Source organism: Medicago sativa, chromosome 1 (genome assembly GCF_051527215.1).
Source record: "Medicago sativa cultivar Bolivia chromosome 1, Bolivia_mono, whole genome shotgun sequence".
Classification (NCBI taxonomy): Eukaryota; Viridiplantae; Streptophyta; class Magnoliopsida; order Fabales; family Fabaceae; genus Medicago; species Medicago sativa.
The window spans coordinates 76,118,154-76,131,997 of record NC_140749.1 but is presented as its reverse complement, the minus strand read 5'-3'; the positions used below and the strand labels follow the sequence as shown (position 1 = coordinate 76,131,997).

The following is a 13,844-nucleotide window of genomic DNA, read 5'->3' as shown; positions in this document are numbered from 1 at the left end:
TTTATTTATAGATAAGGTTGAGAATGCGGGTGATGATCCGGGTGATCGAAAACCTAGAGTTGTCGATTCCATTAAGGTTGAAGCTCCCATTAAGGTCAAAGCTTCCGTGAAGGTTGAGGCTTCCGTTAAAGTTGAGGCTTCAAGCATCAATTCCGATGTGTGGAAACTTCGTGACAACGAAGTGGACACGACTCATTTCTTTTCGACCTGACACATGGAAAGATAAAGACGAATTGCTCGGTTGGGTCCGTCGACAAGCAAATAGGGCTGGAATTACGGTTATCATTAGAAGATCTTGTGAAGGTAGAAATGCTATGTTGGAGTTGGTTTGTGAACGGAGCGGCGAGCACAAAGTACTGAAGATAAAAGTGAAGCATGAAGCAACGGGATCAAGAAAATGTGGGTGTTTGTTCAAGGTGCGTGGATATGTCGTCGAGGGGAAGACAATGCTTGGAAATTGGCTATTCTTAATGGCGTTCACAACCATGAGATGGTGCCGTATGTAGCAGGGCACCTTCTTGCCGAAAGATTAACGGAGGACGACAAGAAGATTGTACGACTTGACCGATTCTTCGGTGAAACCCAAAAATATTTTGACAAATTTGAAGAAGAAAAGGAAAGAGTCCATGACAAATATCAAGCAAGTCTACAATGAACGTCATAAATTCAAAAAGGCAAAAAGGGGTGACTTGACGGAGATGCAATATCTAATCTCAAAGTTGGAAGAGAATTGATATGTTTATTACGTAAGAGAAAAAAAGGAAAGTCAAACCGTTCAAGACATATTTTGGACTCATCCAACATCGGTAAAGTTGTTTAACAATTTTCCGACTGTTTTGATAATGGATTCCACGTACAAAACCAACTTGTATAGGATGACATTGTTTGAAATAGTTGGAGTCACCTCAACCTATTTGACATATTCGGTTGGTTTTGCATTTATGACGTCGGAGAAGGGTGATACCTTTACTTGGGCTTTGCAAATGTTGCTTAAACTTCTTGGACCAAATAGTGATGTGCCTAAGGTGGTAGTGACCGACAGGGACACGAGTATGATGAATGTTGTAGCAAATGTTCTCCTCGATAGTAGTGCAATACTTTGTTATTTCCATGTTGGCAAAAATGTTAGATCAAGAATCAGCACCGATTGTAAAGTTAAACAAAATGTTGTTGTGGTGGATGGGCAAAAGAAGATTGTCGACGAGGAGAAGCATAGTAAGTTAGTTGATACCATATTTGATGCATGGGAAAAATTGGTTGAATCTCCTACTCAAGAGTTATATGCGGGTAATCTATTGAAATTCCAAGATGCTTGTAAGGATTATCCAAAGTTTCTTCTCTATGTTCAAGAAACCATTTTGAAGCCTTTTAAGGACAAACTAGTGAGGGCATGGACGGACCTTGTGTTACATCTTGGATGCAGGACCACGAATAGAGTTGAAGGAGCTCATGGTGTGGTGAAGGAATATTTGTCCACCTCCAAGGGTGATTTGGGTACTTGTTGGCAAAAAATAGATGAGATGTTGGCAAACCAATTTGGGGAGATACAATCATCGTTTGGTAGGAGCGTTACAGTCTTGGGAAATCGATACAAAGATGTCACTTTGTACTCCGGGTTGGGGGGTCACGTGTCTAGACAAGCCATGAACTTTATTTTTGTGGAAGAAGAGCATGCTAGGAAAACCTTGTGCATCGAGAAGAAAACTTGCGGTTGTGTTCAAAGGACGTCGTATGACCTACCTTGTGCATGCTTCATTGCTATGAAAATTCGTCACAACAAGCCCATTCGATTGGATGAGATACACCCGCATTGGCATAAATTGTATATGGGTGAAGAAGAAAGTAATGAAGATTTGTTTTCGGTCACGGAGGAGTGGCGTGGTATTTAAGAACGTCTCGAAAGAGTTCCGTTCCAATTGAAACTATGAGGGTTTGCGGTTGTTAGCGTTTCCGGAGACCACAATGTTGTCACCACCTCCAAGAAAGGTGCCAACCAAAGGAGCTCCCAAAAAAATCAAAACGACACGTAGGATCCCATCTTCGTGGGAGACTATTGATTCTCAACATCCGAAAAGTCAATCTTCACCACGAAAAAAATCTTCACAACCTAAAAGAAAAGGTGCTCGCATTGGCATTTCTTCGGTTCTGGTTCCTACGCCTATCTCGGTTTCAAGAAATTATGAGCCATCGAGTCCTATGTATTACATGTCAAAATTCATGAGACCATACATTGAGAGAATTGTGGATGTTATTGATGATGGACATTGTGGGTTTAGGGCTATAGCCGAATCCGTGGGTTTGACGGAAGAAAGTCATGTTATGGTGCGGAGAGCACTTATTAAAGAGTTGAAAGAGTATAGGAGCAAATACATCGAGATATATGCGAGCGAAACCCGCTGCAAATACATCTTGGATGGATTGTATCCTCCCAAAAATGCTAGTAGTTTTGCACCTCCCGACAAATGGTTGACATTGCCGGATATGGGACACATCGTTGCATCATGTTACAATAGGCCGGTGTTAGAGATGACTACCCAGTTAGACTACATCTCCGAGACTTTTTTCCCACTTAGAGGTCGGCCTCCGGTTAACCCGAAAAGCAACATGATTTGCCTTGGTCTAATCCCAAATCATTTTGTCCTTCTTTCGTTGAAAGATGGTTGCCCACTACCTCCATCATCCACGGAGTGGAAGCTACACAGGAGCGAAGAGGCGGCAACATGGGAGGATGAATTCTTGGATCAAAACGATCGTTTCCGAACACTCATGAACATTGAGCTAAAAGAGAGACTGGTTCCACCAAAAAAACCAACAAATCAAGACAATCCTATTATGTTTGATGACACTCCGGTTAAAGCAAACACCAAATTTGAAGATGTTCTGGAACATTTAGATGATTTACTTTTATTAGATGAAATATGACACTTTTTGGTCGGTGTTAATCCGTTTTTTTGTCGATACGCGCCGACGTATTTTTTGGGATATATAATGTAATGATCAATTTTTTTGGGTGATATGTAACTAACCTTTAACTATATATATTTTTTTTTTGAAGGAAAGCTAACTCATTTCATTTCATCCAAAATAATAGAGTGAATACAATATGGACCTTTAACTATATATATATATATATATATATATATATATATATATATATATATATATATATATATATATATATATATATATATATATTTGAGTTTCGCATTTATTATAAATTAATGTACTTTATGTGTAATGTGTTGCATAATGTGGAAAATTTGACGAATTTCAAACAATTGTGAAACGTTGACGCATTATCGGTTTTGTGTAATGTTACCGAATAATTGATAAATTATGAAATGTTGATGTTTGTGATTGCTGGATGTTGTTGTTTCGGTTTGATTTCATGCGGAATTGCCGTTTTAAATTACAGGTACAAACATGCCAAAATGGCTGGAAATCACATTGCAGACTGCACTGGTGGTATGAACGGCAGTTAACTGCCGCTATTGCCAGCGGTTGTTAACTGCCACCGGTTTCTTGAACGGCTGTTAACTGCCACTGGGGGCTATTATGTAATTTACATGTGTCAATAGGAAGTATTCTATGTAAAAGCAATTTTCTTACTTTGAAGCTTACTCCTTATACCATATTTCTCCCCTTCCCTCCACTTGCTTTATTTTGTCTCAAAACATGCATTTAAACGTGCAAAATTTGGTGATTTTCATAAGCATATTTCCAAAGTGTTGCTTTAAATAAAAATATATATAATTAGTCTCTTTTGAAAACAGTATTGTTCGGCTCAAACCATCGTAAACCTGGATGAGCTTGGTTTCTCCCGTGTCGAGCGTCATAGATATTCCTTCATCAAAAGAAATAATTATTCACACCCACCCACTTGAGTTTGAATTGATATAGTTTGGAGAAAAAAATACAATAATTTTGTGTTGTGTAAAAGTATACTTTCAAACAATTTATTCCATAAATAAAAAAAATACACTTTTAGGTTTTAATAGTAATACATTTTTGTAAACTTAAGATTGTTTTCAAACACCCACCCACTTGAGTTTGAATTGATATAGTTTGGAAAAAAAAATACAATAATTTTGTGTTGTTTAAAAGTATACTTTCAAACAATTTATTCCATAAATAAAAAAAATACACTTTTAGGTTTTAATAGTAATACATTTTTGTAAACTTAAGATTGTTTTCAAACCGAGGTGAAAAGTAGCATAAAATGGTGGCTATATGGTTGAGAAATGATATTTGTACAACTATTTTATGGAGTTCGGGTATGCTCCATTTAGGCTAAGCTCCATTTACTCCATTTAGGGTTTGGATGCAAGACATGTGGCAAAAAGATATCTAACGGTTGAGATTTTAAATTAAAAAACAAATATTTGTTTAATAAAAATACATAATAATAACAAACAAAATCATGTTCCCTTCTTCTCTCATATCACAACAACCTTTTATTGTTTTTTAATTTAAAATCTCAACCGTTAGATATCTTTTTGCCACATGTCTTGCATCCAAACCCTAAATGGAGTAAATGGAGCTTAGCCTAAATGGAGCATACCCGAACTCTATTTTATGATAACTTTTTGAACAACTCTCTCTCATACCCACACCGTGTTCTTGCTCTCTCTCTCTCTCTCTCTCTCTCTCTCTCTCTCTCTCTCTATCTATCTATATATATATATATTGTTTTTTTTCAAAAGAATATAGAAGAATTAGCTGTCCCAAAAATGGTTGTACAAATATCATTCCTCTATATGATTGCTTGTTATTCATGGTCATAAAATGGTGTTTATATTGAGAGAAAAATATAATCAAGAAATGTTGTGGAACAAAAAGTACTCAATTTAGGAGCATTATAAACTTCAGGCCCAAAAATAAATAGCAGAATTGTGAGATATTTAGCCTATGAAAGTTTCTCTTTTGGCCCCCCTTCACTGCTTATAGGCTCCTCATAGTTATGTTCTGTCCCTAAATAAAGCGTTTGAGAGTTATAAACCGATTGGTTCAAAAGATAACACTTGAATTGTAATTGAGAGATGACTCATGAAATGGGCATGTGAAGAGAGTTTGTTTAACCTATTTGGTTGAAGAGTTGTTGTTTCAACGAAAGAGTTTAAACAAACTCTAATGACACTGGCAATTTGAACAACCTCAAATTATGTTGTCAATTTGCGTAATGTTTGTCAATTTGTGTAATGTTTTTCAATTTAAAGCGTTGTTGTTGAGTTATGTTCTATCTTTAATATAAAAGTCTGCTTATGTTTGTCAATTTGAAGTGTTATTGTTAACAAGGCTATTCACCAGGGCCGGCCCAAGGCATAGGTCGGGGGTGCGGCGGCCTGGGACCCATGCCCGTATATGGGGTCCAAAATTTTGTTTTATATATGGGGGTTTATATAGAAACACTTGTTTTTATAGGGGGTACAAATCGCAAAGAGGGCCTAACTATCTATCAGACTTCAGCCCAGTAGCTCTTAATCTTTTTTATTTCATAACTCAACAACATTTCATTTTCACAGCCCAACGCTTTCATTTTCACACCCCCAATATTGGCCAAAACGCTAAACTTAGAATTAAAACGTAAATCGCAGAAGCAACACGTAAAAAGCAAATTTTCTACTCCTTTGCATAGACTAAATTTGTTTTTATTTTGATGATGTTTTTTGGTGTTTTAAATTGAAGCTAACCTGAATTGTATTTAGATTTCATAATATAATATTACTGTCATCATGAAAGTTTCATGCTTGCGACACCAAATTTGGTCTTGTGTGATTTTTTATAAGTAACAGATCATATTCTATTGATAAATGATAAAAAGGTTTTCATATTATTGGGTTTGAGGGAATTGTGTATTTTGTAATATAACAGATTTATGGTGATAAATGATTATGAAGATTTTTGAGAATTTTAGCGGTAGTAAATCAGCTAAATTATCAAATCAGATAATAAAACTTATATAAAATTTGATATGTCTACCTATCGTTTTACTTAGCATTACATGGTTTGGTTCGACCCCTCAATTTTTTTTTTGTTTTGTTATTATTTTTTTATTAACAACCTATAGAACAAAGTGTATTGGACAGTGTTTTGGGTTGTCAACATAGTTGGGTTTCAAAATATTGTATTATCATATTATGGTGACTTGAGGCAGCGGCATAGTTGAGATGTCAATCGTCATAATTAATGCATGTCTTATCCATCATTTAGAAAGAAAAAAATAATATAATTATATAAAGACGAATTTTTCTCAAACTTGTCCTAAGGACTATAAAATGCCAGGGATGGGGCTGCTTTTCGCATACTATTTTCTCCTGAATAGAGTTTAGAAATTACCTCTCATATATGAGCTATCTCTTGAACTGATCACTTCGTAACTTTCAAACGCTTTATTTAAAGGACAAAAGAGTAATTTTCATTGCTAATATGGTTGTGAATTTTGTTTGAGATAAGATTAATTAGATTTATTAATTTCTTAATATTTGAATTTTCAAAGCATTAAACACTTATGACAAGAATTGGTAGGGTTGAAAGCACCGCTAAAAAGTGATTCCTTTAAAATGGATATTTAAATTAGGGACTTCTTCCTCTGAACACTATTATAAACAAGAAAAAAATAGATTCATTAAATAATCAATATATTAAAAAAATAGATTCATTAAATAATCAATATATTTAAACTATAATATAAATTAAATACATTATTTATTAAATTGAAAAAATATTTTTTTACTTATATTAATGACTGAATATGTCCTCGTGAGCTTAACTCAGTTGGTATGGACAATGCATAATATATGCAAGGTCCGGGATTCGAATCCCAACCACCAAAAAAATAAAAATGACCGAATATAGCATTAAAATTAGTGTTACTATATCAATCATCTTTTTCTATTTCCTAAAAAAATCATCATTTTCTAAACGAGTACCGTTGGCTGGTGGGGTGAATGAAACTGAAAGTAGTCTTAACAAATTTAGGTGGTGACAATATCACATGATCACTCTTTTTCATGATGGTGTTTATTTTACTAATCTTCATCGCTAAAAGCCATAGATTTGGCACATTTCCAACGCCATTTGGCATTTCAAAATTCAAGTGGGACTCACAAATGCACATACCTACACCCTCCGATCACTATTATAAACAAAAATCAACATTTTGGATTCATTCATTTAATGATGTATGTGGTCTATAATAAAGACCACATACATCATTAAATGAATGAACCTACAATATTGTTTTTTGCTTATAATAGTGACCGGAGGGTGTATATATAATACTCCATCCGGTTACATTTATAAGAAAAAAACAACTTTTTAGAGTCATTGAATAATTATTGCATCTAGTCACATTTATAGACCATATATATTAGTCATTCAATGAACCTAAAAAGTTACTTTTTGCTTATATATGTGACCGGAGGGAGTAATGCCTAACAAAAATGCTTAGTAGGTTATTTACCAAAAAAATAAAATAAAAAATAGCAGGTCAAACAATTAAATAGCTCTAATTCATTTAACCACCACATGATTTTTACCTCTATCAATATTCCCATTTCTGTCATTCTTCATGTTGCTATTCTTTTTACCAACAGCATAAAAAACTATTTACTGATTTTTTAGGGAAACAAAAAAACGGTTTTATATATGTATTCGGAGGAAATCGCATTTATTTTTTTATGTTAACTCTTTGATAGTCAAAAGAATCAGCTAGAAGATAGGTTAAATATGGTAAGAACCACTCCATTCAAGAATCAAAATCAAGTTTTTTCTAAACAATTTATCATTTATGAAACTTATCAAACATTTGAGTTTAATTGTTTCGATGGAGATCCTATGAAAAGATAACAAGTAAATTAGTCAAAAAATAACATGTACATAGTCAATGAAAATGTGAGGTATAGATCTCTAAAATCACACCGCGGTCGTGACTAGAGCATTTTCTCAATGAAATGTCATAGTAGTTCATTAATTGATGTGGGTGATGATGGAGTAGTACGTACACAAATATTAATTTCTCTATCTTAATCGGAGCATACTAATCAACAAAATAGTGGACCAATGTCAGCATTATCACAAAGTACAAGATGGGATATACAGAGAAAGAGTTTCTAGTCCACAACCAATCATAGTACTACACCAACACCAAGTCATGTGTTGCTACTTGTTCCTCCTCTTTCACCATTTATGCTATGTACTATTTTTTCCATGTTTGTAGCCTCTTGTAGCAAAATCAGAAAGCTTGAAAGGTATATGTATGACAAGGGTACCACCAAAATAATTACTCAATCAATTATTTCATGTAACGTTTTTAAAAAATTATGAAATTTGTCAGAAATTTTGCGTGCACACAAAAACTTTCCCCCCACCCTTGTTGGAAGGAGACGGTTAAAGGTGGGGCTATGTTGGTTGGATTCCAATACAACCAAATCAAATGATATATACAAAAAAAGGTATAGATAAATAGTTACATGACTATATAATATAAAATTCGGGGATGAAAAAAAGGAAGAATATTTTTGTATTTTATATAATTTTGTAGTTGAGATAAATAATTGTCTTGTGGTTTAGTGATCGATCAGAAGTGGAAATGAGAATCTATATATCTTTGAATTAGAAACTTGAACTATTCTTAGGCTTCCATTGTGATGATGTGGCATCTCTAAAAAACCATCTTACTCTATGCTAAAATCTTATACTATCATTTCTTATAATTATTAATTAATTAATATCTTTCACTGAATAAATTTAATGTTTATCCATCACTAATTCAATAATTTCCCTAATCATTTTCCATCGGTGATTAAATTGGCAAAGCAAAAACTTTCTACTCCTCATATAAATATAACGCACAATGATGCTTAGATAGTCCAAGAGGTGTTTTGTTTTGGTGGTGCTTTATTGAACATAAACCAATTAAAACCACACAAACCTTTCAAATATCAAATGTCATTGGTCTCTTACATAAAAAGGTGCTTTTAAAAATTACCTCAAAACATAATTATAATAAAGACCAAATAGCATGTAATGTAACATAGGCTTCTTTCTCTTCAAAAAATATTGTAACAATTATTGCCTCTTTCTCCCCCCTAATTTGGCTTCAATGTGCATAACCTTTCAAATATCAACTCTTGCCATTCTTACTTCCCTACCTGCAATTAAACACACAAAAAAAGAATGATCAACACATAATTGTGGAGAGCATTTTGTATAAATATGAAACACATCCAATGCACTTCTTCACCATTCACATTTGCACTCTTTTTCTTCACTCAATCCTGTGTAAGCAATCATGGCTGTTGTTTAGAGAAATACCGACAAGTAAGTAGACAACATCCTATATGATCATGTTGTTGACAGTAATATGTAAAACTTTGTTAGCATACTATTATTACTATTTGTGTTTGAAATGTTTATTTCTTATTCTGACAGTAATATGTAAAACACATCCTATATGGTCCTTGATTGCAATGTGCAGCAAACAAAAAAGATGAGTCGGAATAACCAACGATGGAAGCTTCTCGGTGGCTCTTTTCCCTTCTTCCGTTCTCTATCTTCTACTTTTCTTCATATCTATTTTTTTCTTCTATTATTTTAATTATTTATCTTTTCTTATTGTTTTATAACAATTTTTTTAAAGAGGAATGCTATTATGGTCATAAGCATAAATTATTATTCTTTCACAATGTTCGAGCGATTAGTCTCCGCAGTTGCGCGTGCAGAATATCCGATTTACGCAAAAAAAATTTTTACTATTTGACGCACATGTTAAAAGACTTTCTCTACTATTAAAAAATTAATTGATAATAAAATAATTTAGTATTTTAAAAAAAGTCCTTTTATGTGTTTCTGACCAAACATTGTTCATTTGTGTCTGTCACCATGGAAAAATGATTCACTAATAAAATAAAATTTAAAAAATGACTTAAAACTAATTCCATTACCCATATTGTCGCCCCAAATATTTAAACGGTCAAATGATGGAAGAGACTAATTTATTCCAATGTGAATAAAGTTTGTGGCGAAAAGGTCCAGCTGCAAACTTTTAAAATATAAAGGATCAACTTAAAACCTAAAATAAACATAAGAGCACATGCAATTAACCCAAAAATTTATAATATTTATAGTTTGAACTAGCTCATGATAAAACATGAAGGACAACTTCAAATTTTTAAAACATAAAAGACCAACTTACAACCTTAAATAAACATAAGAGATCACAAATGAAATTAAGAATTTTTTTATAATATTTATAGTTTGAACTAGCTCATGATAAAAAATAAAAAAAACTTATAATATTTTAGTTAGTATTTGTCCCTCCCTCTAATTTTTTGGGCAAGATCCGCCACTCAGGATGATTCCTTGAAATTTGGGGTTTTCTTTACTTTTTTTGGTCAGACTATTTTTTAGTTTTAAATTCCTTTTAATTTTTTTTTATAGAGCAATTGCATTTTTAACGAAAAATAAGGTAAAATTAAATTGCCTTTAAATTCCTATACATGTCTTTCACAAACAACAAATAGATTCTTTAAAAATAAAATAAAAATTACAAACATGCACCTTTTCTATATAACAAAAGAAAAACATACAAAAATTATCAAATATAATGCATTTAAGGTTTTACGATAAAAATATCTATAAACCTCTATTTATTTTCTTAGTGTCATTAAACCTTCAACTTTTTTTTATACAACTACCTCTAATTTTAATTCTGTCAAACGAAATGCTCATTATTTTTTCAATTATAAACGAAACATTTTAAACCAAAATTGAGTGTACTTAAATGAAAAAAAATTGTAAATGCATTGTATCAATATTACCGTTTTTTAGTCAATTAAATTATTTTTTATTATTTAACTGTGTTTTAACAAACCCGTGCAATGCACGGGTTGAATTCCTAGTTATAATTAAAAGAAAGTATGATTAAGATTAGAGATAGAGAGTTGGAAGAAGGAATGAGAAAAAAGAGAAGAAGATGATCTATATAAGTTTTTCTATTGTCTCTTGATTTGGGCATTTAAAATTTTTGATGGCGTTTTTTGTTAAGTAGCCTAATGACTAGAATTTTAGTGAATAGATGGATAATCCAAGATTCGAACTCCAACCCGTACATATTATTCCACCCGTTTCACAATACTTAAGTAAATATTGTTATTTTCAATGAAATTCTGTATTTTTTTTATAATAAATTTAACTAATTATTATTTCATTCTATTATTTTTCTCTCTATAATAAATTGATAAGTGTATTAGTTGTTGACAAATCAATAATTAATCATGCATTGAAACTTAAAAGTGATACAAGGAAAATAAAACAAAATTATTTTTCAAGAGTCAAATATTATGAAACGGGTGAAGAATATGCAATGTTCAAGTTAATTGAGCTATGTTAATTGAGACTATTATAAAATGTTTTTATTCAAAAAGAATTAATTATGAGACAAATATTTGTCTTAGTATCAAACTCGACTAATACTATTATGAGAAATGCTAGCAACACTCTCTCTAGCACTCACTCTTTTATTGAGTGAAATCAATGTATGTCCTACCACTTTATGTGGGTTCCATTTCCAAAGTGTAGGTCCTACATTGAAAGTTAACTTTTTAGATACATTGAATAATATATGTAACTAGTCAAGAACATAAATCAAATACATAAATTAATTTATGTATCTAAAAAGTAAATTATTTTTTGTAAATAGGACTGGAAGGAGTATTATTGTATCAATCCATCTCTGTGCGCTGAAGACCGGGGACATTGACCTTATATTACGCACGCAAACTCATTCAAACGCTGAATCGATTCTTAATTTAAAATAACGATATTGTACCACTGTTGATTACTACAGTGAACTTTTAAAAAAAATCTACAACGCGAAGCTTCACAGACACCATCACAAATTGGATTTAGCTAAATGATGCCTTAAATTATGTCAATCTTCTAGAAGGTCTTCCCACAGATTGAGAGAGAAGATATGCTTTAATTCATTATTTTAGTTGATCGTGAAAAGGATAAAGCTCAACACACCAAGTGGGTCATTAGTGATCAAAAGTAACGGTTAAGTGGGGTAAGAAATCTAGGATCAAATATACATGAAATCATGATTCATGAGGCAATGGGAAACATCTAATGCTGCCAATTAACCATTAATTTGCATTTAATAGGCCGGCAATAATACATGCGTACGCGGTTACTTTGTTACCGTACACAAATCCAAATTAAGACACGGCTACAAAATTTTACATAGTGGCGCTGTAATTAGTTGAAAACTATTTTATGTAGACGACAAGATAAAATGTATTTGTATATATTAATAACTTTATCTTGTTTTATTTGTTTGATGAGTTATTTTATTTTGTCTATTTATTGAGCTCCTCAAACGTATCTGACAAGCAAGTTAAGCAACCCCAATCACAGCAACAAATTGATACTTTTATATCAAAGCAATAATCTATTAAGTATTTTATGTAAAACATCCCTAAATCCCGTAAAACTGAAAATTTTAAAATAGACCACAAAAGCAAACGTGTCAAGTACAAAATTGTTCATCTTAATTTTAAAATAAAAAATGTTTATAGTACCTTTTATCACGCAAATGCTTGGTCAAAAAATAAATATCATCGGAGATACTTGGATCATGTTTCATTTCAACATATCCAATAATGTTTAAATGAGATGACACAAATCTCTTTTAGTTTAACCAATGCATTGAATTTGAATTCAGCCTTAAGATGTCGCAGCTTTAAAACTCTACCTTACATTTGAATCACACAAGCCTCGAGAGACGAGTCTCAGGAGTTGCGCGTGAAAGATATCCGATTTAAAAAAGTTAACTTCATTCCAACACATTCACTCACCAACAAAAGTGTATGGCAATCCTTTTGCAGGCAAATCTAAAATTGGATCAGTTCTTTGCAAATAGAAACGCACGAACGTAAAAGTATTCCAAATTCTTTTGCATGCTTGTGTTGTGAACCTCCTTTGCTTTTGTTGAATGAATCCCATTACTTTTTCTCCTTTTGTGATTTATAATGTGAACACACACACACATGCAGATTAACTGCCTTTTGTTTTACCGACAACTTGACTTTTCGTGAATCTGAAATGTAGATTTCTCATAAGAACAGTTATGGTACGTCATACAACAATTTGATTTTATTTATTTCATAACTTTGGATTTTCTTTTGGTTGTGTCAGTTTCACTATGTATTTTCCATTAACTTTCTTAAAAAAATTTAGAAACGCATGTATGAATAATTTGCAAGTACAACTAAGATGTTAACGACATTAACATTTGATATGTTGAATGCCGATTCTAACTCATAATTCACGATTTCTTAACACCTAATGCATGTGAGTTTTTCCTCTACATTTTTTCGAACAAAAAAATGTCCGAATAAAGTTGATACCAGGCCAAATATTGGTTGTGACTTGTTATGTACAAGTGCCAAAACATTTTAAAAGCTTCTTCTTGGCTGTGAATGCAGTTGCAGAACATCGTCTTTCATCTTATCTTATAAATAAGAAACTCTAGAAGCTTTGTATCATTACAAAAAATGCTGTAGGAAATAATCAACCTAGTTCGTATATTTAGGTGAAACATAAAAAAGACGTACACCAATAACTTCTGCAACAAGTAGATTTCAAAATATTAATGATTTATTTGTGTGGTACATTTATGTAAAGTCAAGATGGAACAATGTAGAAAAGTGAGTTAAACGTAAATAATTTATTTTTTTGATACATTTATGTAAAGTCGAGATTGAACAATGTAGAAAATTGGCTCAAAATTACTTTGTGATGAAAGTTCTGAATTGCGACACGATTGATGGTGCCTGAATGAT

At 32.3% G+C, this 13,844-nt stretch overlaps 2 protein-coding genes across 2 annotated transcripts; both read left to right on the top strand.

Moving 5' to 3' along the window:
- The first annotated feature begins 875 nt into the window (after positions 1-875).
- Positions 876-1,889, top strand: LOC146957508 (PKS-NRPS hybrid synthetase cheA-like). The gene has a single exon (XM_085750643.1). The coding sequence runs from the start codon at positions 876-878 to the stop codon at positions 1,887-1,889; it is 1,014 nt and encodes a 337-aa protein (XP_085606769.1).
- LOC146957507 (uncharacterized) lies at positions 987-2,926 on the top strand. The gene has a single exon (XM_085726116.1). The coding sequence runs from the start codon at positions 1,963-1,965 to the stop codon at positions 2,920-2,922; it is 960 nt and encodes a 319-aa protein (XP_085582242.1). The 5' UTR covers positions 987-1,962; the 3' UTR covers positions 2,923-2,926.
- The last annotated feature ends 10,918 nt before the right edge of the window (positions 2,927-13,844 follow it).